This window comes from Anas acuta, chromosome Z, assembly GCF_963932015.1.
Source record: "Anas acuta chromosome Z, bAnaAcu1.1, whole genome shotgun sequence".
NCBI lineage: Eukaryota > Metazoa > Chordata > Aves > Anseriformes > Anatidae > Anas > Anas acuta.
In genome coordinates, this window is record NC_089017.1 from 53,998,728 (window position 1) to 54,024,780 (window position 26,053).

The window sequence follows — 26,053 nt, forward strand, 5'->3', positions numbered from 1 at the left end:
AAATATTTCAGTATTTGCTAGCTATATTTAAATATGGAAATTATATATACATATCCATCTCCCTTCAGCCTATGCCAAAGCAGTTTTCTGCTAGAAAACACATGGTATATTATTAATATATTAGATATAAATAACAGGTACATCCTTTCTCAACCTGATAAGAATTAGCAGAGTTATTCAGTAACTACTGGAGAGCCACAATCAGAGAACAAAAAGTGGCATACACAGAAAACAGTGGTGTTTTTTTTCTCACAACAGATTTTCAGTTAAATTATAAATTGCAAAAATCTCCTTAAAAGAGTCATCCAGATATGGCTCAATCAAGCTAAAAAGTGGGTTAACTAAAAAGTAAATGTAAAAAAAGACAAGATATGAAAATTTCAATAATAATGTGGTTATCAGTACCTGCTAGTCATGTGACAAAAGCCACAAATAAGCATTTTATTTCCTGAGACAGGCAGTAGTTTGGCTGGCACCTATTTGAGCCTCAGTTTCTAACTGAAGAGAAAATTATTTGGATGTTGCATATAAAGAGTGTCTCAACCATCCATCCTATTTACTGATACTCACATGTAATCAATGCTTTTCTCTGCTTGTCTCCTCATTCATTCTTAGCTTTCTAATTATAACATTGCACTTTTTACTGAAATGTAAGTCCTGATATAAAAAATTAATTCATGAATGCAATTCAAATCCTCATTTAGCATTACAAATATACTTAATATTCAAGCCACAATCCGCTATGGGCCCTATTAGACAGCAAAACTGGAACCATTCAGTGTACAAATAATGCTTCATTTATCTAAGTCACTCAGATGGCACCTTCATTTTAGAACTGGGGGTACACTGGCAAAGGAATATAATTTCTCTTATTATTTTGTTTTTCACATTTCAATTACCAGTTCACTTGTAATATTCTTTGAAGGATTATAAACCACTGTGTGAAAAAAATGTGGAGATAAACCTGTTCATTTCGCTCTGTATTTTTGAGAGCTCTGATTTCTCTCAGTTGCCCTTTAAGTTAATGTTTTCTTCTGCTCTCTCTTCAGATGGCTAATAAACAGGGTTTCCTTGTAGAGAAGATCCAAGAGATCTCACCAAGATCTCTCCAGTTCCTTGCAGATGGACTACTACCCACATCCTCTGTGTGCTATTCAAATTCCTGGCACTGATAAGTGCTTCCAAACCACAAGCACTGAACAGGCGTATTTGTCCAAGCTGGGAAGCCAACAGAGTATTAATTTGAATTTCTCCCCAGCACACCAAATTGAGATGCCAGGTTGCCTGCAACTGGACCGAACACTCAACACTGAGAGCCCTGTCAGAAGGACTGCACTTGGAACTTTTGTAATCACCTGGGGAAACACCACAAAGAAAACCCACAGAGCAACCCCATACACAGGATGCTGTCTTTGTCAAGCAGGTACTCGTGTTTACTCAGGCCTTCCACATGTTTTGTGCTGTAGGCTACAGACAGTCTCCTCAGGAGAAAACATTTACAGCTGTGACTTGCCTCCAGCCCTTTTCAGGCACAATACCACTCCCATTAGTCAAATCCAATATCCAGGTAACCTTATATAACCTGCAAATCATAATTCCACCAACTAGAAGTGTTTTAGCATTCAATATCCTGTGTCAGCTATGGAGCTTTAGAAAGTTTTATTTTGAAGAACAGTCATCTGCTGTTTTTTGTAAGGAACTGAGTATGTGTGAGCGCATTAAAAATGCAGTTTTCCATTATGTTTGCCACAGGCAATATTTCTCAATTTGTGCAAGTGAAAAGAAAAAGTAGCCTATTAGTTGTTAGAAGAGCTGAGCCTTTCCCCTGTAGGTTTTCATGTGATTTACCATACAACACAAATGTATGCAAATTAGCCAGGTAAATGCAGAATTAGTTATTAATATTCTTCTCACAGTGTAGATTGAAAAAAAAAAGTTACAAATTTGCATAAACGGTACAACTGAAAAAGTCAGCTAGAATTTAATGAATCAATAAAAATCTCCTTTGTGTGCATATATAAAGTAAGACCCATACCTAAGGACAGTGAAGGGGTCTTTAAACTTATTAATTAAAAGAGAGGCTACCCGAAAGGATTTACAGATGACTTTCTCCATGTGAGTGTTAAAATCTAAAATTAAAAACAGATAAATAGTGGTCCCAAGGAAATCCCTGCCTTCACCAACCTTTGAGTTTGACTTAAGAAAAGGGTCTTTGCCTGTCTGTTCTTTCATTCCTAGTACTAACAAGAGTTTTGTTCTGACTGTATAAACATGACTTCAGCCTGGGCAAATTTAAATATTGAACATCCATGACTTACTCATTTTTCAGATCTAGTGATCAGACACATATCCTGAGTAAATTGTGACTAAATTTGTTTGTGCCTTTACTATTGCCAACGATCTTGTCTACCACTAATACTTTGTCTATATTTAGTCATCTCTAGGATGAGGTTGCAAACAAAAATTAGAGCATGTTAAATATTCAGAAATCTCAAGCTACCAGACAGAGAGAGAATCTCACCTGGAAATAAACCTCATCTAGTATTGCCAACAACCCTTGAAAACTAAGAAAAATCACCTACTGAGGAAAATAAATAAGTAAATAAATACATAAACAGATACAAGGTCACAGCTAATACTGCCTATGGCTTAATATATGCAAAAGTACTATGGATATTAGTCTTTACAAATTAAGTTTTGAAATATTACAAGTTTCAAAGTATTACAAGGGTACATAATACAAATGCACATTTTGCTTTATTCCTGCATGCTCAAGTACATCTGTACGAAGTAAAGCTAAAAGCAATCATGAAATGTTTCTGTGTATCCATGTATGCATACACAGAGGGATATATTTATAAATCACAGAGTACACAGCAATGGAGAAAAAGACCTGTTAAAAGCTGTGTGCACAACAAACATCATGAAATATTACCTTTATTTTCTCATGTAGTATAATTAATTTGTCCTATCTTTGCACTAGTGCAAAAATGGTGGATTATTACGGATTATGTCATAAGTGACTGTATCTTTCAGTTGCCCTGAAAATAACCAGATAAATGACTTGTCATACCAATGCTATTTTAGTGAGTTGTTGGAAGAAAGTAATATGTAGTCAGTGTTTCTGCACTTAATGCTGAATCAACCGTCCCACTGTAGCTGGCTGGCCAAGAAGAATATATAAGCTTTTCTTGAAGTTCATAATCCACTTCAGTTTATATATCTTGTTGTAGGCTACACAGAATGAAAGTAGATTTCATATCAAAGACATAGAAGAGAATCCTATTCTAGCATTAAGAGAGGTATAAACCATGGATTTCCAGTTTAACGAAGCCAGTATTAACATTCTAGTATAAATTGGCCCATTTGACCGGTATTTCCTCTTTTAGTGGACATAACTTGTTTAACCCTTTATGTGCCTCAAGAAGGACCCTAGACAAGACATCCCTGTCACTGGCCTGGCTAGTGCCAGATATTTTTAGTGCAAAACTTCAAAACACCCCAAAGCTCAGCCCTTCATGGTACTGGGCACCTGCAGAGGTGAGCAGAAGCTCAGATGAGGCAGAGAACACCACTTTGGATTCAGTCCAAAGTCACGATATATTATGTGTCCTACCAGGTTGCCAAGTCCAGATGAGTTCAGGAAAATGCAAAATCACCTCAATGCCTGTATCCTTTAAAATCAGAAGAAAAACAGACATTTCAGATGGGAGAAAAAAAAAAAAAAAAAAAAAAAAAAAAAAAAAAAGCACCTATCTGAGCTGTTCCTCTGAACCAAACCCTGAAAAAACACAAGACCCTAGCTCAGTTGTGCTTTGCAAAGACTTTTATTTATTTATTTATTTATTTTTGTCATGAAAGTAAGAGCAGTTACATTTGTTTATGAAGTGGGGCAAAGCTGTCATCTAACTGCAGCCTGAGCTTCCCAGAGAACCTGTCTTGCCACTGAGGTGTTTCTTCTCATTAAAAAACAAACAAAGCTCAGCTGGAGATAAATGAAAGGCGTATCCTATTTTGAATGGACTTTAGTTGCACATAGCTTCTGTGAAATATAAGGAGCTATAGATGAAGAATAGATCATATAGTTAGTCCCACATTAAATATTTTCAGGTCTTTCTCTCATATAAGAAAGTTTCCCTTTTATAAATGCAAACTCTATTACATACCATAAAATAAGGGCTAAAATTTCCACACTAGCACAATATAAATGACTGATGTCATACATTTCTATTGCAACAAACCAACACTATTATTAACTAGAATGAAATAAAAACTTAAGATCTCATTACCGTTTTCAATGGCATTAACAAAAACAAATACAGTTATTGTACAACATTAAGACTATATTAGAGTAAATTGCTAATAAAACAAGTTAATACTATCAAATAGAGCACTTAGAGAAAAGTATATCCTCCTCATACTTTTCATAAGCACTTTTGCACTTTGATTTTCCCTTGGTATCACTAGAAATAAAATGTTTTTCTTCAAGCAGGCTATCCATTTTGCTAATTTCCATCTCTAAGAACTAGACATGAGTAAATCCTTTGAAGAGACATTATAGTCTTGTTAGTAATGACCTTCTCTTTTTGATCTTTAAAGCAACATGTTCACTCACATGGAATTTGTGGGTAGTGTATCATGTTTCTAAACCTCATATACTTTAATGGTCTTCATATTACCCCTGTCTAGCTTTACCACTGCTGACACTGTAATTAAAGCTGAGAGGAGCATTCCATTCTACTCCATTTTCATGGGCTTCCCACTATCTTAAAAAAAATAGAAACCTTCTAGCTTCCCATGCTGTGCTTGTAAATTCTGTCAGTTCATAAAAATAAAGAAATAATTATGGATGTTGTATTGCACTAGGAGTATGACAAGTACACAGACATGAGAAGTAACTTCTGCTGACTCACCTAACCAAAGCAAAAAAATTCTATGTTTATGTCCTTTTTGTGAAGGGAGAGGCAGAGGGAGATGTAAAGGCGGGAAGACATCTGCAACAAGCTGCTTTAGGCCCAAGAGAAATGTGGAAAAAAAACATAGACTGTGGGCCGTACTTTATTGTTATTTAAAATGAAGGCAAACAGTGAGAATAATGCAGGTTTGAACATGTTTGAACGTACATGCATGTCCGAAAGTATGCAAATACACTACTTAGTGAGAATACCATTGTTCAACATATTTCTGAAGGTCCTTTCCCACTGGTAAAAGTTTTACATCAGCTTAGCTCAGCTTTTACAAAAAAATGTCTTTATGCACACAGTTAGGTTTTACACAGACAAATCCAAATTTGAGCTGGATGAAAAACAGGCATGAAGCAGAAAAGGTGAAATTTGTAAAATACATAATAATCCACTGCAACTCAAGCCTGTTTCTGGCAAATTCTTAGGGCAGAGATCTTCTGATTCATCATGCCTACTGTGACAGGGTCCCAGGTTTTGACTTAGTAGAGTACATATAAAATAACAGAAGCCAGCACTGTTTTAATAACAGTATATCTTTATCAGGTGAATTCCAAGTTTGCTCAAGTCCTGCAGAGGGACTATTGGACCTTCAATCACTCTGCCATATGTGCCAGAAATTTTTCTCCCAGTCTTTAGAAAGATTTCTTTAGCCCTTCAACACGTCACCTTTACCATGAAAAATTTTGGAACACTTTAAACTGAAGTTTTATCATTAACTGAAATTTGGCCAGTGTGTCAGGCTATGGCAGTTATATTTGAGCTTCTAGCTTTCTGCTTGTTTCTTTCACCTGCCCAGTTTGTGTTTATTGCCACAGGTCACACTCATACTTTTAAATCCATATTTGAAAAAGGCCAACCTACATAAGCATTGCTGCAGCCTCACCAGGAAGTTGACATGTCTCACCTATGCCACAAAAGAACCGTAGACTGTCATAACTATGACTGTGGGAAAGTTTGAAACACCCATGGGACAGTTAACCTTTTATTTCTCTGACACAAATTATTTCCTTCTGTGCTTTTTTTTTTTTTAATTAATGTATACCACAGGATGTTTAGCCCTATTCCCAGTGATCATTCCCAGCTGAACTCAAAATTAGATATATATGTGTACATTCTTTCATAACTGGGACTCAAAAGCCCAGACGGTTTGGAAACCAGTTTCTGAATGCAGTGAGTACTTCATCAGACTGTTGAGCCATACAGGTACCTCCTTGAGATTTTACTTTCCCAAATGCTGTAACAAGTGCTCTCTCAGAACAGTAGTGTTTCTCTGTCGCTCTTTTGGAAAAGTCCCCATTTGACACCAATAATTTTCCCAGGAATGCTTTCATCTCTATTTTTCACCAAATACTTTCTGATCACAGCAAGCATCTCCCCACCGCAAGCTTGTTCCTATGTTCTGTGCCTGTTAACCAGCCATGAACTTGCATATCAAGTTGTGAGCAGCTTCTAATTGTGCCTCCCATGTGTATCTAAGATCAGACATACAGAAAAGTATGGGATAACACAAGACCACTTACTTTACACCTCCTTGCTGACACATACTTCACTTCAAAAGATGGACAAAACCTCCACCTAATTAACTTCTTTCAGCCACACAGTATCCATCACTGCTCCATTTCAATGCCTCTAACCTAATGTTGTGTTTCCACATCTCTGCTGGGAAATACCTCAAACCTGGTCACACCAGAGCAATCCTGTCAGTGAAGTACACATCCTCCATCCCGCTTTCGGTAACCAGGAGGATCTGCTTACATTTGTATCCCAGCCCATGGCTAATCCATACCAGAAACATATGCACTGGATCTAGTTCTGGTACCTGTGCAGAGCTGCGTGCCACTGTGCGTCAGATGCATCCTTTCCTCATGTTCAAAAGCGTACTGAGTTTCTCTGCAGAAGCCTGCATACAGTCCCATTGGAAAAGAGCCACTGAAAATGCATATATTTTCTCCTTGAGTTAGAGTAGCAAAACATGCAGAGTTCAGACGAACTCCCAGCCAAACTTAGGAAAAGGACAACAAAAAAAAGTCTGAGTCCAAATACCTCACTCAGGGGTGTGGGGAACCACCAAATCTGCAGTGTGTGTCTATCCATCTTTCCCCAGTCTCTGAGCTGCCTCAGGCACCATCCTCCCAGAGCAGGGGGCACATCACCGGGTCCTGCACACCCCTGCAGGATTTCCAGCCAGGACAACACAAAACCTGCATCCGTTCGTTCCATGCTCTCTGGCTGAGGCTGTGCAGCAAGAGCCACTGACACAGAAGGATCCTTCCTGTTCCATGTTCCTAGTTAACATTCAACTTCCTGTTCAACTTCTAGGGGTCACTGGTTAATCTGTTCTTCAGCCAAGTAAGAGTGTTTGTGGTACACTTCTGCATTTTTCTGTTCTCCCTGTATGAATATCCTGCAGAGACAAGATTTTTTTTTTTTGGATCAAGCTGGATATTTTTTTTGAAAGCTGGCACTGGAGCATCCTAATTATGAAACCCAGCAAGGAACTTCAGCACACATTTTGTGGGCTTCAGGTTTCCCATTCACAGACCTGTCTTGCTAGGAAAGATGGAACCCCCAAAAAAAAAAAAAAAAAAACAGGAAACAGAACTCAGAATGGCTTTAAATAATTTTTCACTTCGGCCTTTTAATAACAAGATAAAAATAAGTAAATAAATAAATAAAGATAAATTGACTCTATTTGTAACATGTCACTCCATTATTGTTTGAGACAACATCCCCAACTTCTCAGGAGGACGACAAACACGGGGAGCAGGGGAGGGAGATCAAGGTTTACATTTTTGTTTCGCTTTATTCAGAAAAACATGCATCTTGAAACAGAGCTGCAGACAAATATCAGGTCTGAAGCACTATCGGTGCTGGCTGCTTTCTGCTGAGCTGAAGTGACCATTTTCAGATCCTTTCAATCTGTGGTGAAAAGATCATTACCATGCTACTCCCGGGAAGTCAGTCCTCCTGCAAGTGAGCTCCTTTGTTATGAATATGGAACAGATGGAACCAAATCTATCTGCTCTGTAGGAACAAAAACACTTACAACCTAGCTCTCTCTATTAAAGACTCTACTTAGCTCCTTTATACCACTGGCTTTCTGTGCACTGCTGTGAGGTTTTGACTTTATAGAAAAAGGCACTTCATAAAAGCAATAGTTCTTACTCTTAAACAAAAAGAGGCCTAAGAACTACAGAAGATGAATGCAGAGTTTAACCCGCATGGCTCCTTGGAGATATGCAAATATTCAATTACTTTTTTTTTTTTTTTTTTTTTTTTTTAAGCTGGAGAAAGGATTTTTTTGGAGGAGGAGGAAAAATAGCCATATGTTGCAAAGACTGTGCATCAATGGCAGTGAAGCACGTAGATGATAATATGCTGCTCACTCTAATGAAGGTTGAAGCTGACTATGTTATTGCAAGAAGGAACATAGATTTGTTTTCAAATTATGGCTGCATGGATCAAGATGACACTTCTATAAAAAGTCTGTATCAGTCTTTCAAAAATTGACTTTTGGCAGGAGACAAAAAAAAAAGAAAGAAAGAAATTAGGTCCTCCCCAGGAATACAAAGAAGATGTAATGCATTAATTTATTCACAAATATTGCATCTTGCAGGGCCTATTTCCTAGGACTTTAACACAAGCTGCATCAATATTACACCAATTAACTTTGCAAATTAAAAATATGCATAAACTGTAGTTGAAACCAATAGATGTACTTATTGACTCTGCTCATTTGCAGCAGAGAGAAGCAGGAACATGTAGAGTATCTGTCACATCTCTTACTATCAGAATAATAGTGAATGTTTATTCCTAGCCACGCATGCACACATATACACAGACATTGTTTATATCAACTTCTCACAAAAACCCATACAGCAGAAGTCATCAGACTCCTTTACTTACTATTTAATATGTTAATACATTTACCGTCTGGCTGCCTTTTTAGAAGTAATTGAAAAAAGGATTTCTGTGGCAGGATGCTTTGATTCTGACTAAATCAAGTCTTCAGGCAAATCTCCCCCTGCCAGCAAAGGCACAGCTTGCCTGAAGTCGTAACCTTTGTTGGCGGAAGGGAACTGGCCTTGAAACAGATCATGAAGCAGATGTTTTATGCCAAATCAGAGTCTAGGGATACACAGGCTACTGCAAATAAAACTCTTCTCCTGTCTGTTCAATCATTTCAATTCCCTGCAGCGTGAAATATGAACTTCCCAACAAATGGCCGGTGCGCTGTGCAGCACAGCAGGGAGAACAAGTGCCACAGCTGCACCAAGGGCTGGAAAGCTCCTTCATTAGGTCTGCCTTTCAGCCCAAGACTGAACAGTGACATGTGGGAGCCACTGCCAATGAAAGGTGATGGTGTTTGTAAAGACAAGTCTCCACCAGCTCAAATTACAGGAATTCTGTGCATTCGCCTGGGAGAAAAGGAGGTTCATAGGGCTGTACCCACAGGTCACATTCATTAGCAGCTCACAATGAAGATGTTTTTTTAATGATTTTTCTTTAAAATTTTCACACCTCAAACATGACTGCTGATAAAGTACCAAACCATGAGTTCACAAAAAATGTAAAATAAAACAAAACAAAACCCTGTAGGTCAGCTTAATGTGAGGGGTCTGCTGCATAACATATGACAAAAGCCTGACAGGAAAGCCCACCGTTGAGCACCTTGGTACCAAGGGAGGGCAGCCCACAGGCCCTGCTCCCACCACCTCTGAGGGCATGGCATGACTGGTGGCACCTGACCAGAGGGTAAGCCAACCCAGTGCTCCAGTTGCCCCTGTTATTCGTCTCCCCATCTAGGCTGCTTCCATCCGATTAAAGCATTACATGTCTATAGAGACACACTCTTGCTCTTGAGACATAGCTGTTTAAAACACCAGTTAAATGTAAAAGAAACCTGGTACTTTCAAGTCAGTTTCCATCGACATCAACACTACAATCACTCTTTTATGTGTTTCTAAGCTAACAGTTGCACTTTTTGTTAAAAGGAAGGAACAGCTAACAATACCAGACAATCTTTGCTTGTGATTACGGGTGAGCAGAAAGTTCCTGAGTTCACAAGAATTGTGTATTTGCATTTTTTTTTAAAAAAAAAGGTAAAACACAAACATTACATGCAGAAGAACTTACTGACAGTATTTCAAGATGTTTACAATGTGCAACAGAGATCACATATTCAGAAGAACTCAGTGCTTCGTGTGCAAAGCATTTTAGAAATCTAGCCAACTATTTGGATACCTAAGTGACAGCTAAGTACTTCTAAAATTATGACTCTAATTGGGAATGCTAAGCACTTCTGACATATGGCCTGTAATACTCAACCTGTTTATTTTACCTCCTTTTGGACTGGGATCAAGCCAGAACAGGACTGAAGAAGCACATGTGCAATTTTCATACAGTAACTTGTGCATGTTGTATTTACCCTGTTTTTAGGTGTTTTGTTTTTCATTTTTGAAAATGTGTATGGTCAGGTATATTTCAGATCAGTCCCATAAAGCATAAATAATGACTCCATTCAAATGCAGCTACACTGGAAACAAGTTTTTTTGTTTGTTTCTCAGAAGTCCAGTTAAAGTGACTCAGATAAATCATTTTTAGCATTCAATGTACATAGTCTCAATTTACATTTCAAATCTGAAACAAAACTATCAGTGGGTTATTTATGCCTGTAAATTAAAAACAAAACCATTTTGGTATGAAATGGCGCAAGAAAATAAGTTACTTTTACAATCTTTTTTCATTCCTCACAGAAAGCTACCATTTCAGGGTCTTCCTTCTTCAGCCTGATGTACAGTTACTGAAGAGTTAGGGCAATTTCATAGGACTTTCTGTTAGCTGTTTTATTTATGCATGGTTTTCAGTGCTGACTTCACTGAACGCATGTGTTTGTAATTTCAACTCGTGTTTATAAGGGTGTAGTATAGATTAGCACATAGATTTTGCACTTGGAATACCATATGCTGTTCACAAGCACTTCATAGAATGGCGTGCCTCCTTGTGAAAATCCAGCCATACTCGCACAGGTACCAAAAACATAATTTTAATTCACATTTCTAAAGCACATTGGTCCTCATCCTCAGAGTTGATACAATTTCCAAAGTTTTCTCTTCCTTTTCTGCCTGCCATGTAAGTCTGAGATCAAATTCCCCAGAACCTTATTTTTATTTTTCACTCAAGATATTCTCTACCTTACTAAAATACGAAAGGTCTAGGCAGAAATATCTCTTCTCAGATAGACTATGATATTAAAAATATTATCCCCAGATAGCCATTTATAAGGCCTTTTCCCAAACTAACTCTTGATGTACATCCATTAGACCTGTGCAAAACATAGAAGACATTCAGTAATTTGGATTATGAGTATTGAGTATTGAGTAATTATGAGTATTCAGTAATGAGTATTTTTTTCTGATGAAATGCAGCAGCTGATGTGGCTGGGCAGAGAGCAGTTCAAGGGTCTGTGAGTGCACAGGACCCTCAGATCACCCCTTACCGCAAATGTCATCCATTCCACAGAATTAGGTGCCAGATAACTGCAAGACTAACTGAAAGGGAACTATCCTCCCTCTGTTAAGGAGGCAGCAATAATATGGAATATTATATAATTTGGGAAAGTCCAGTAAAAATGAATACATTATATTTTGCATTCAGAGAATTTTGGTTGCAAACCAAAATGTTTCTTTTCTAAAAAGCTCACATATTTCCTTATGGAAATGTGTTGGAGCACATTTGTAGAGAATGGCTCCTTCTGCTCCTTCAATAGCAAAGATTTCAGTGGGAATGTGTCTCCTCTAATGCACATCCATTTGCCAGGAAGAAGAGGAAGGGAACTATGCACAGCAGGGAAGGAAAGCTAAAGGGACAATAGTTGCATGTCTATCCTGAGCAGCATGGCAAGCAGTCCCATCTCTCAGCTAAGACTGAATTTATCTTCAACAACATTCTCATTTAGTAAAGAGTCAGCGACATGTAGTGTTAGTACTGTGGTTACGCTGTACCGAGGACAAGAAAAAACAATTGGGCAGTTCAGCTCAGGGAGGAGAGTGATAATCTACTGAGAGAACAATTAAATGCTCAGGAGGTACTTATACTACAACCATTTGATTTTTTCAATGGACTCAAAATTATTTATGTTTTTAATTTGACAAAGTTAGCTTTTATATATATATATATATATATATATATATAACCACAATAGCTAAAGCCTTTAATGCAAAGAGATTATTTTTAATCAAAAGTTTAAACAGTATGTGACTTTTTCACATTACTGTTATATATATAATCTATACACATATGCATATATAAGACCATACAATCTGTATACACATGGTTGCTAAAAAAATATATGAAAAACACAAGAAGAGAGGTCAGTAAGTGGAGAATTAAGCACTGCTGCAAACATTTTGTTTTTCTTGAAAGAACAGTACTTCTGAACAAACACGTGCCCTTAGGAAAAGAAAATTAGCAATAGATCCTTCACTGAATAGATTCACTGCAAGTTTCACAAATGCTTATAGCAAGCCATGGATCCAATCAAGTCTTCAGACCCTGCTGAATACATCAGTTGCCCCATACTAATTTTTGGGGGAAGGAGGGAACAAATTAAGCACTGTGTCACAGGAGTTCCAAAACTTCAGTGAGACAGAATCACCCCTGCTGAAATCAGTTTAAGTCTGATGCTCAACAGAGTATTCTTAATTCTTTAGTTCTTTATTACTGTTTGAATATTAGACATAGTAAGTTTCTCAGGGGAATAAAACTACCTCTACTGATTTTATCATGCCCTTTTCTTGTGAAATATTTCACTGAAAATAATTGGAAGCTAATGATGCTTCAGAGGACTTTCTATGCAAGTGGAAAAATAATAGGAAGAAATGTTATGTTTGAGACTATACTTTTTTTTTTTTTTTTCCACAGGATCCTTAGACATCCAATGGGAGCTGTCAGAGCCACCAATCAATTAATTTTCTAATCTCTCTGTAATGAGCTTTTTTCTCCTTCAACCCTTGTTTGTCTCCTTTGTAGCAAACTTGTGTTTTGATTTGCTTCATTTTCTAACATCTTAAAATGCAAAAGTGGAAGAAAAAAAAGGAACTAGCTATAACAGAATAAAATATAGCATTTCTGTTCTTTAATTTGTTGGAACATGATAAGCTCAAAAGGTAGTATACTAGGAAACGGATTTTGTCTGTACAAAACACGTGAAAGTGTGAAGGTCATACTGGCAGTTTGCTCTGCATTTCTTTTAAAACCTCCAATATTCATTTTGACCTCTTTCTTATCATTCTAGTCATTTCTTCACACCCTGCACTGAGTTCATGGACAGCTCCCACAGTATTCCAGAGGACTACTTGCAGATGCACAGAATATTAAATGGTCACTTAGACTGTTTTTTCCAGGAGAAGTAAACAGGGCACATTAAACCATCTTGAGGAAATTAAAGGCATGGTGGTGTGGAGAAGAAAAGAAGCAAAAACAGATTCAAAATGAAATAAAAAGTACTAGAATGGTTGTACTCTTAATTATTTTATTGGATATTTGGACTTGCCCAAAAATTATGAAACGTGGGTCTGGTTAGGATTTTAATCTCATTCAGCTTTGTTGATTAACCTGTTTCTATTCTTAAAATGAATTACACCATTTTGTGTCTCCACTGTATAATTTTATCAAGTAGGTGACAAATCATGCTGGCAGTGACAGTCTGCGCTGAAGTGGAATGTATAGTAAAATACGTTTTTCCTCAAATGAATTGTTGAAACCGTTAATCTTTATCTAAATGCCCATAATAACTGTTTTGTTCTGCATGGCAGTTGGGAGAAAAAAATGTCTTCCAGAGAGCACTTTGGCAGCCAATCTGCTTGTTAATAAAACCTGGAGAAACATTTGTGATTAATATAAATTACTAATTCCACTTTTAATGCCTAAACGTGACAGTGACTAATTTACACAGTTTCGCTTGAGCTGCCACTGAGTATTTCAAGTGGGACTGTGAACAGAATGCTGTTGGATTGGTGTATGTTTCTCAGCACAGCTACCACAGGTGCAGCACTGCAGATGAGGAACCTTATTTCTGGCAATCATTTCCAACCATGCTGGCTGATAGCTCTGCTTGGGCTGGGGGAAAAGGGTCACGAGTGAAAGCTACCTAACACCTTCTCATTATAAGTTGGAAGTGGCACGATTTGTACAGATATGGGAGCTGGCTACAGTAAACTTCATGGCTACGAGGCAGCTGTTGCTTCTGCTACCTAGTTGTCAGCTATTTTTTAATGGTGCAACAGGAAGTATCTAAAATGCTTCCAATTTAAGTTTGAAACTCAGTACTGTGGCAGAGTGCAGGTTGGAAGGTGGGCACTTATGTGATTGTCACACAGATGCTTGGTTCCTAAAAGGAAATCTTGTGATTGCACGGATTTCTCCAGTGAGACCCTGACATGACTACAGCACCAGCAATGGCGCTGCAATATCCATATCAAATAATATCCATATTTAGAGGCTTCAGACAACTAGTCTTAATATCTTTTTCTTGTAAATGTATTTTAGACATGTTCTTACATGATCGTTCATTTGAAACTCCAGTAACACTATAATTTGCCCACTTATATTCAAATGCTAACATAACAATTTCACACAGAATCACACAGAATTTTCTAGGTTGGAAGAGACCTCAAGATCATCGAGTCCAATTTAAGAGGTCTTGCAAAATACAAGAAAATATAAGAAAAGATATTGTTAAACAATAACCTACTCCACTCACATTTGAACTAAATAACATTGTCATGACCCTCACTGGAACATATATTTACTCCTGAATAAGCATATGCTTTGTTTCTGCATTTCTCTCTGAGAAACAAATGTATTTTCTACCCTGCTGAGGCAACGATGGAGCTTGTACTGTGTTACTGCCCCCTTCACCCTCTTGATGATGCTGCTTGCAGAAAGGACCTAATCAGATCCCACCTCCATGAAGCACCAGTAAGAACTGTATACATAACTCCATGAACCTTATATCTCAGAGACATCTGAGGAAAAACGAGCTCATGACTTCTCTGCGCATCACCAGCCAGAAGCTGAGAGATGTTAATTCTAAGCCCTCTTCAACAGAAGAGGCTGCGTTCTTTTACAGTCCCCAGGATGCCAGAGAAAGACACAATGTCTTTTTCAGCCTGAGGCTACTGTATTTCTGCTCAAGTTTTCTCCAGCTGAAATACATGCACATTTGTACAGACAAGCCCTGCTGCAGCTCCTGCTAGGGATCCTGACTTAGTCCCTGTTCAGGGCTGTATGTTATAGAATACCATAGCTGCATAGCTCATGGTTGAATGTCTTCTGCATAATGCTAAAATATTTGAGAGGAGTAGTCCACATGCAGTTTTAAATGCTACAGACATCACAATACAGGAAGAACACCCAGTATTACTGAAGACAGATATGTCAAAAAACAGGTAAGAAGAAATCCAAGCCTGTATCTTCACAGTATTTCCACCTACAACTTTTAAAACGTAGTAAGTTAAGCCATTCTGGTGTATTTTTCCCTGAACACGGTTTGAATACCACTAGGACTGAATTCTCAGGGCTCTTTAAATTGATTAATATACTGCCATTCTGATTACCCTTCAAATAATTAAGATCATTTCACCCCCAGAAGATCAGTGACAGTAACGCTATTCCACATACCCATTATCAGGAGCCTGGTTACTTTTGTGCACAGAGGCATGGCACAAGTGAGATTCTGATACACCTTCAAGCCATTCTTAATTCCCCAAAGCAGTGCTGTATCTAGCTGGCTATACCACTTGATTCTTTAAATATTAAATATCCATGATGTAAAGGGGAAGCCAGGGAGATTTCAGAGGCAGTAAAAATCTCATTTGGCCAATTATGTAGATCTCAGGATGACCTACTATTGTCCTGAGGGAAAGTGAAAACATTTGGAAGTCTGAAAAGATTTTTCTGATTTTTTTTTTCTCTTAGAATAAAGCAATTCTATGCACTTCATAACACTCAGTAAAAAAAAAAAAAAAAAAAAAAAAAGAACAAAAAACCACTAAGATACCTAATTCTGTGATGCTATGTATTTTATATGTATTTTATATTGACTTGCTAAGAATCTTGGGACATAATAGTATCAACTGCATGTGGCCACCATTTTGAGCCTAGGGGCTCACTCATCCACCTTGTTTGAAAAGTTTTTATTTCTTTTTAATAAAAAGAAAAAAAATGTGAATTACAAAATATTCTCCTGTTTTACAGCTTCCTCTAATATCAGAGAAATAGCTAGTTTAGAAAAAAATTTACTTCTCTTCAATATGAATAATTATAAAAACATGGAGTTCAATGCTGAGTATCACCTTATGAAACAAAGACGATCAGCAATTGTTCAGAATGTTCCAAGCATTTGTTCACTGAGGGAGCTTGGCTTTGGTCTATCAGTAGCAGGCAGGCATGTACTCAATTTGTATCATGACACACAGACAGTGTGAGCAGAGGAAGTGCTGCCTTGGTGAGTTAGTCTGAGGAACAGGAAGACTAACATGCTGATGACATGGAGGCAATGAAGTACAACACTGTTATTCCAAATGTCACTGGTACGTTATTTCCATTTCTGTTGGCATCTGCTCCATGTTACAAAACGCATACTTCCAATACAACAGCTCATTAAACAGGTTTCAGTTTGCTCAGAAATCAAATTAGAACAGTTACAGAGTTATAAGTCCTCAGATAATTATTAATAATACTCTCCACTTCTATGAGTTCTTTCATCCAAGGAATCTACATGCTTCACCTTATTAATCTCATAACATCACAGTGAAGTACCACTGAAAAAGAGCCTTACCCACCACTGAAGTGCAGCCACCTCTGAGATGTGAAGTTGTAGCTGTTGAACATCAAAACTGATTTAAAGCAAGGAATGATGAATGGTCCATCTGCACAAAGGATTGAAAGGGCTGCATTCAATTCATTCAATTGTACTTCCAGCAGAATACTGGATTTGCATACTGAGAGGAAGTTGCAATGGGATTTTTACAAGATCTGCAAATGTTAAAAATTACTGTAATCCATAGACACCAGTATGGAACATGTAGTAACCACTCCTCTAAGGCAAGGAGGTCACACACAGCCTTACCAAATTCCTAATCCTTCTTGGTGGTCTTTTACCAAAGGTCTAATCAATCTACCTTCTTAACCTTTGTGATTAAATAATCACATAACAATGCTCAATATCTGCTTTATTTTCCTACAGAATTAACTGGTTTTCTTCCAGCACATTAGATGAGAAGGAAACAAGGGTGGATGAAAAAAAAAAAAAGCTGTCCCTCAACCCTTCTATCTGTGGGCAGTCTCTCATTCTCCTGTTGTCCAATACCAGCATTTCTGTAGAAAGCAACACAAGCCACTGGTCTTCCTACAAGAGTTAAGATACAATACACTCATGAGACAGCTTTCAAAGCTACAAATGTATGGTATATCCTCCCCTCTTTTACATTTGTGCTGTTATCAGAATCTTAATGGCACTTGAATTTTTGAAGCACACGGATACAAATCGTATTCTTTCAACTTGTTATCTGAAAGACATTCATTCCCTTTGAAAAACTGAAACAATAGAGACCAGCACCTCCATGGGTTCTCTCTTCATTTTCTTATATGTATTTCTCCTGAGTCCCAAATTATTCAACAGCTTTTAACGCTCCCTTTGAGGATTTTAACAACACTACCAACGTCAAAATCTATTAGACTCCAGTGACTGTTTCTGCTTTCTTTTTAGCAGGACCAGCACTTAATTCTTCTGATGCTTTCTAACAGAAACTAGTCCTTTAATCTACACACTAGGATAAGCATGAATTCCCTTTTAAAGGTCACCTTCCTTGTCTGTCTAATGTTATCACACAGAAATATTTTTTAAAGTACACATTTATCAAACCCTTTCAATTGCTTTGATTTCATTCAGAACATCTCGAGTGATTCTGGTAAACCAGCTATCAAAGCAGGATTCATAGAAGAGTGGCATGTCTAAGCCACTGCTGTCAAAGTAGCATCACTGTTTATGCTGATCAGATCTTGATTGAAAGGTTAATGTGGGACCTTACAATAAACAACATTTCCCCCAAATAAAAGTGCAATTAACACATTAAAAATATTTGTGAATCCTTCAGCATCCCTTAATAGTGTTCTTTAGTTAACCTTCATTTTTTTTTAGCTTTTGGTATAAACTGGGATGTTTGGAGAGAGAGTGCCAAATGGGAACTTCTGACCTCATGTCTTCAAAAAGAAATGAAAAAATGCAAACACCAGCAGTACCTGCATTAACTAATACGTGTGGAAATGAAGACAGACAGCCTTTTTTTAATGCACTGAAAGACAAGTCTTCACGTTGAAAGCAAAATATTTGCTACTTAAGTCAACCATTGTCATCAGTAGAAATAATTTTTAATAAAAGTTTAGCCTAAGGAGTAACTACAGTGACTCTGCTGCCTCTAATATATGCTGAGTACAGTATGCCAAGGCTTTCTAAAGCTAAAGCCCAAACTTTGTCCCAAGACAAATCTTAGACTTTGAGTCCCAGGACTGGCAGAGTCAAGGGGTAAAAAATATCCCAAACCAGGCTTCTTACAGCCTATATTTTATTGATGTGAGGAAATACAACAACAATAAAAAATACAAAGACAAAACAAACAAAAACAACAAGAACAAAACAACCCACCCACACACAAAAATTATGGTCTTTTTATTACAATTAGGGGCTACTTTTCATACAATTCCAGACTGCACTCAGTTGAAGATGAAAAATAATCTGTTTTCATGTATGCATAGCCTAGTTTTGTCCATGCATATTAGTCAAGAACCCAAATAAAGATTTAGCCAGGTACTTTGTAAGACAACTAGCACTGGAAATCTACAAATGACTACCCGCCCTAACAATCATATACATAAGTTAAACAAATGGGTATTTGCAAGAGATGTACAACATTTATCATAACTACAAGCAGAAGAACAGAAAACCCCAGTAAGAAAGTATTGCTAATAAAATGGAAACTATTTTCTCGCCCACAACTGAAAAGATTCTCTGAAGAACAATCAGTACTAGCTGCATCAATGAACATGAAGGAGCAATAGCTTCTTTACATAAAAGCAGCTTTAAAGCCAGGCTGACAGTGTCTTCACATTTATGTTGGTAAATGCACAGATATAAGATCTTTCTTTGAATTTCCGAACTGGTATAGATTGCCATTTAAGACAAGGTCAATTGGTTGGTTAAGAGATTTGACTTTACTGGATAGCTTACAATGAAATCATATATTCTAAGTGCTGGATGCAAAAAGGAAAAAAAAAAAGTGTTTAAAGAACATTATTAGTTTATTATTGCTGTACTACCCCTGCTGGGATACAGTAATGAAAGTAGATGTTGACTTCCTCAAAAAAAAAAGTATCTTAACCATCATGCCTAGTCACCTATGGCATCTGTTAGATTGTTTCTAATATTCTCCAGACTGCAACACTGGTTTCTTTACATTATCTCATTTTTCCAGAAGGAACTTCCTCACATAAATCAGACTCAAAAATTGAGAAAAACTACACTTACACTCTCAGACAGCATATCCTATCAGCAGACATACAGCCAGCAGTATAAGCCAGTTCTGAAAAAAGCAGTATTTCCTGGTGTATATCAAGATGAAAAAAAAAAATGAGGGAAGTGTTTGGGGGAGGAAGAGGAAGTTAGGGAGAAGACAACTTACATTTGTCTTTTCTGATAGGACAGTATTATGGGTTACAGTCCTTCTGCTTTGTGTTCCTATTACACCAATTCCATCCCATCTTACCTCTGGTGGAGTATGTGGACATCCCATAAATTAAATAATCACTTTGCAGTGAGTTGTGACTGTTTGTGCAGAACACTGACATCCACTAATGCTACGCTAGTGCTTGAGGAAGAGCAGTTAGCTCTATGAACCTGTTTAATATCACTCTTTGAGCACATGAAAAATATCAAAAAAGCCTGTTAGCATATGAGAGTTTACAGATTTCTCTGTAGTGTTCTCCCAGACAGCATTACAGGCAATTCAACCTTGTCTCTACAAAATCTCTAAATTCTTGCTATACTCAAACTAATCCTAAAAAAAAAAAAAAAAAAAGTACAGCCAAGCTGGCAATCTGAGAAGCTCTTCCAAGTTCTTAGCCACAGAAAGTCTTTCTAAAGTCTGTGTTAACTTTCATAAGTGGCCACTGCCTTTCCTATGCCAACTCCTGATTGTCATAGTGATATGTATAGTTCCTTGCTTTGATTTCTAAACTTTGACTATAATTCTTCATTACTAACCAAAAACCCTATCACAACCACCACTACCACCAAACAGCGATTGTTCATGTCCTCCTCCATCTCCAGTAATTCAGAGGTGAGGACACCTAGAAAAGTGTTTCAGTACAGATTCTGCCAGAAACATCTCAGGAGAGAGAACCACTTAACATATATTCAGTATAAGTTAAAGGTAAACCTGTAAACAGATAGTAAAATCCTTCAAGATCTTGCAGGGAACTGAACAATAGCAAGATTGTGAAGACCAAAAAACCCATCTGGGTTTCTGTAGGAAAAGGGTATAGGTATATACAAGTAACAGTAGTCAGTGATCAAATGACTAAATAAATAACATATGTAAAATCTTGCAGGATAAGATGATAAAAATAGCATGGATTTGTTAAGAATAAATCATGTCAAATGCTGAATTATTTGATGGAATAACTAGACTGATGGCAAAGAGGAAAGCAAATGCTACAGCTTAATATTAGTACAACTTCTGACACTATGTCTATAATACGTTACTCTCAAGAAAAGAGCAATGTGGACTAGCTTAAATCAGGAGAGGAGCTTGGTTTGGAAATTGCTGTCAGAATTCTTCATTAATCAGTACTAGTCTAGTTCTAACTGTGTCTTCATCTTTTGATTTCATCAGCTCTGCGTTTTGCCAAACCATTACTGATACTTTATTCCATATGTACTACATTAATAAAAATAAAACATCCATAATTAAGTTAAAGTAATGAAAATGATACCCTCATTTTGAATTTGATGACATTATATATTTCATGACCTTTTTTCATGACCTTCCTTGCTTTTGGGTTCATCTTCCATTCCACAGTACCTCCTCCATCTTAACCTGCAAACCCAAAGTTCTTTTACCTTCCAAATGGCATTAAAATCACAGTTATACCACTAAGTGGTTAACTTCTGCTTTCACTAACTTACTTTCAGTTACTGCTGTTTCAGAAAAAAATACCATTTTGTCTGATATCAGATTAATATACAATAACTTTAGATGACCGTCTGCTAAGAACTATGTAGAAACTGAGACTTCGTGTCATGATTTATTATTTACTTTCCTGACTATGCACTCCCTAACTGAAAATTAATTTCTCTCTAAATATCTAATAACATTTTTTTCATTTAAAAGGAAGCTCAAACAGTACTTGTTGATCACATCTGCAATGATGAATTCTGTTCTTTCATATGAATTTGACATCAGCAAGCTAGATTTTTTTTCTTCCATTGTATTTTTCTGGCATGACTATGCGAAGAAGGGAGGTCTAAGTTCATCTGAGCAATATACAAAGGCATTGCATAATAAAAAAAAAGTGGCATTTTCAGAAATCAACAGTTCAGAAAAAAGATAGTGATTGTTTTCAAATTACTGCACTTCCTGGAAATAATAGAAGCAAGAGATACAAGTCACCTTCTTAAAAGGTAAAGGGAGAAGACATTCCAAAACCACTAAAACAAAAAAAAAAACAAAACAAAACAAAACAAAAACAAAAACACATACACACAATAATTAAGTTAAATACCTAACCAACCACTTAATCTTTTTGTCTTCCAGACGTCTACAATACATGACATATTTTGTGTCCTTATATATCCTTAATACAACAGGCTACATTGTCAGCCTCCTCTGTCATGCAGAGGGGGCAAAGGTTTAAGATCTGATGAGGAAAGACAACCTTCCCTGCCAGAGCACTGATTTCCTCACCATGTAGCATGTCTGCTACAGAGAGGTAGCAGAGGCAGTCTCCTTAGCCTGCACTAGAGCCTGCTAACAATTTTGATGAGGAAATAAGGAACACTGTTTCACCATCTCATCTCTTCAGCACAGCCCACTAGAAAAACATACCAGGATGGACAACACTCCCCAGAGAAGCTTTTTGCCTTTAATTGTTGCTGTGATGCCTGTAACTGCAGTATTACTGACCTTGTTACTGTCCCCAGCAGACCAAAGGCTAAAAGGGGAAAATACTTACAATAGAGAAAAGGAGGAAAAATGCCTTTGTGTCTCTGAAACATGGCTAAAAAATTAATTTCAGTGAATACCAGGCCAATAAGCTACAAGTAAATGAACACCTCTTTACTGCTAATTTTTTGCTATTTTACCTTTCATTAAAAAAATAATTCCATCTAAACTCAGTTGAATATCATAAAGCTCTTCATATTTTAAAGCACTTTGGAGCAATTATTTTGAAGGGAGCCCTTGACAGTTAAATGAGTCAGTTAAATGAATGTTATAGAAGATACATAATGATTTTTAGCGAAATATTGAATTTAACCAGAAACGAGGAAAACCAGGCATAAGCACCCTGGTGTATTTGAATAATAATGTCTTGCTTGAGAGTTCAATGGATTTTGTATATTCTAACAATGAAGCTGTTAGCTAGATAGACCAAGCTGAGATTTCTCTCTCTTTTCTTTTTTTCTTTTCTTTACCTTCTTGTTTGATTTTAACCTTTATAAAACATTTCTGCATCCTTTTTTTTTTTATTTTAGAAAATCAATATGGATTTCTTTTTTTTTTTATGCTTGCAGGTACTGCTGTCACAACTCTTCTACATTTTATTGCAAACACATGATGGTAAAGAGATTTCATTCCTTATATTGAGTATGTCTGCTTGTTTTAATGATAATAATGAGAAACTGATTTAAAAATAAAACAAGCAAACACACAAAACCACAAAATCCAGTGTTTACATGAGGTCCAATATTAGAATTTTGAACAATACAAAACCCCTGTTTAAGTTAAGAGGAAGTTATGTGAGTAAGAATAGGCACACACAGTATAGATTTATTTATCCTAGAACATTATCTCCATAATCCTAATTTCTTAGTTAGCTGCAAAATCTGAAATGGCATCAAGACTTTACATGACTTCATATCATCATATTACAAAACATCACCATATTTAAAATTGTAAGCAGTATTACTGTCAGCCATTTATTTTTATTATTATTATTATTATTATGCTTCAGCACAAGAACAAGGCACTGTTCTTCTGCCACTCAAATGCCACCCATTAAAAGATTTTATTTGCGGGAAGAAAAAGGAACGAATTAAAAACAGTCCACTAGGAACGCATTTCCCTGTAGATTTAGAAAGTAAAAGGAAAAACCTCAATGCTGAACAAATGAGGCTGAAAAGCAGGGATCATACATACTGAGTTTCTCTGGTGAAATGAGGTGGAAGGTCTGTTTCACAGCAAAAAGGCCAACCACACATATAAAGGCAATATTTATTGGGACCTACAGTCTGCCTAAAGCTTTCAGCTCTCTAGCTGAACACTAAAAACTACCAAAAAAAAATGCTACTGAAACCGTCACAACCTGTTAGGAAGCAGAAGATTCAGGTCCAAAACAAAATGATGAGATGAGATCTGTGTTGGGGGATCAACCAAACAAAGCAAAACCCCAGCGGGCTCTGAGCTCCCCCAGGTGCAGGTGCAGGCGCAGGCTGGCAGTGCAAGGCACTGCCGCAGTACAGCACAGGGCGAGGGGCATCGGCGTCATCCCCCCCTGTCCCACGGCACCCCACATGCTCCACGCTGCCTGAAACCGCTGCTACGAGAATACGGCAGAATGAGAAGGAAGGAAGCAAAAGGCAACATGTGGCTTGATACTAGGAGTGCTTGCCACGAGGAGTTACGGTTTTGAATACTGCTGGACATGGGCAGGTATACTGCTCAGAAATCAGAGACCTGACTTTCCCTGGATGATAAACAAAGACAAGAATACTTAGAGTGAGCAATTAAGAAAAACAGAGATAAGAATACTGAAACTGGGCAAATAAAAATATCCTGGAATTTCACACACAAGCTATTTTTCCCCATATCTGGGGAGAGCTTCCACCCTTCCTTTCTCGCCTCCTCCACTTCAGTGTGTTGCAATAAACGTAGCAGTCCGTTTTGCTTTAAAAGTCAGCCACGGTTCAGCGAACAGGCTGACATGCTATTTCATGTGAGAAAAGAAGCTGTGATTTAATCTCATTTCCACTAGCTAGATTCCTAGCTAATGTATCTGGGGATAGTTAAGCCTATGTTCACTGTAAAACATCTGCATTGGCCCTATGCATTTCCACAGAGCATAGGTGAAAAATTAGCTAGGTTTCTTGCACTTGCTAGGCAACAACGGTAAATCTCCATATACTCACAGATGTAGAAATACTCCCGGCCTGGCCTGAACTCAAATCCTAGTGAGAAGGGCGTGAAGAGCTGGAATTTTTCTGAGAACTTCAGCGGTCCATTCGGGGAGTGTGGCCGATTACACTCCCACCTCTTGAACCCTTTGGAGGTGTGATCACAGGAGCTGTAGCCGTCAAAGTTCACCATGTACAGAACATAGCGTTCGGTCTTATCTTCTGGCACTGAATCTTCATAGTGAGGGCAGAACACATCCAGGTAGTCATTGATGCACACGTCGATGTGGTAGTCACCCTGCTGGAATCTGAAATCAAAGAAAGAGTTGAGACATAAGCACAGTTAATGCAGGATGACCTTGTTGCAGGATAATGTTCTCGTAAAGGGGGCATCAGTAATGTCATTTCATTTCACTCTAGCCATGCACATTCACTCTCGAAACTAACCCTTAATATTCACCAGAGCTATCAGAGACTGCTTGTGCAGGACTACAGTTATGTGACTTTCTGGATAAAGGTTTGTTCTTTTTTTCTGACAAAATGAGTTGTCTCTTGCTAACTCACACCAAGTCATAGACTATCTCTCCCTATGTCTTTATTGAATAAACAAAGTCTCTGCTTTTTGTTTATTTATTTATATTTATTAAATTGGAGGGAGAAGAAAGAAGAAACAAAGAAGCCAAAACTGTATTAGCCTCCCCATACCAGTGCCTATATAAACATCTACATGTGCAGAAAAATAAGCAACCCAGGCATGCTCTTTTCTGTAAATCAGGCAGTAGTCACCCCTGTATTAAAAGCCGACTTGACTATAAGAACTTACAGTTACTGCAAGAGCACAAACAGGTTTACTTTCTTCATGATTAGCAGCAGTTTGTCAAGACGCAAAGAAAACCCTGTATCGCTTTTTAAAGATATTTGAAAAGCACTACAACTCCTTTGCCAGAAGTACATACTGGAGACATTGCTCTGCTCAGATAAAAGGATTCTGGGATACGAATTATCAGCTCTCAGCCTAAGGTGACAGGTCTGAATAAATGCCAGCTGAGAAATGCAGCACAAGGCCCCAGCCCAGATGCACTTTATTATTATTACTATTACTGAGGAGTCCTCAGAGGCGTGGGATTTTTGTTTTGTTGGGGATGTGTATGTGTTCTTTTTCCCTCCCTCCATGTTTCCCATACGTTACTCTTCTAATGCCTGACGTAGAATCTGGAAGAAACTATGGGAACAAATTCACTGCTTCCATGGGAGCTTATACTGTGATGGATTTAATGATTCCATAAAGCAGGTCTGTACGTCTATCAAACTCCCTGGGGCTGCCAAAGAAACCAACCACTGACCTGCTCCACATCAGGCAACTGGGCTACTTGTAGTTCCTCTCTTTCGCGGCTGCAGTTGTCAAGTGTACCACACAGCAATAAAAAGGCCATGACAGATTTAACTATAATACTTCTTTTTAGCTGAGGGGCATATTTTAAACACCTGATGGGCTTGAAATCTGCCATCTGGAGCCTTCTATCTAATTTCAGAGAAAAAGCAATGATCTGCTGGCCCTCCAAGGATAAATTCAGAGCATACTATACCTTTTCATATCCCTACAATAATTTAGCTTCAATAAAATAGCTTTTTAACAGAA

The 26,053-nt window shown here is 37.5% G+C and overlaps 1 protein-coding gene across 5 annotated transcripts in view; it reads right to left on the reverse strand.

Moving 5' to 3' along the window:
• The window catches only part of EFNA5 (ephrin A5), a 213,680-nt gene that overhangs the window by 14,373 nt on the left and 173,254 nt on the right, over window positions 1–26,053 (reverse strand). For all 5 annotated transcript variants that reach the window (XM_068666701.1, XM_068666698.1, XM_068666700.1 and 2 more), the window contains one exon: window positions 24,430–24,722. In XM_068666701.1, coding sequence (XP_068522802.1) covers window positions 24,430–24,722 — 293 coding nt within the window. The remainder of the gene's footprint in view (window positions 1–24,429; window positions 24,723–26,053) is intronic.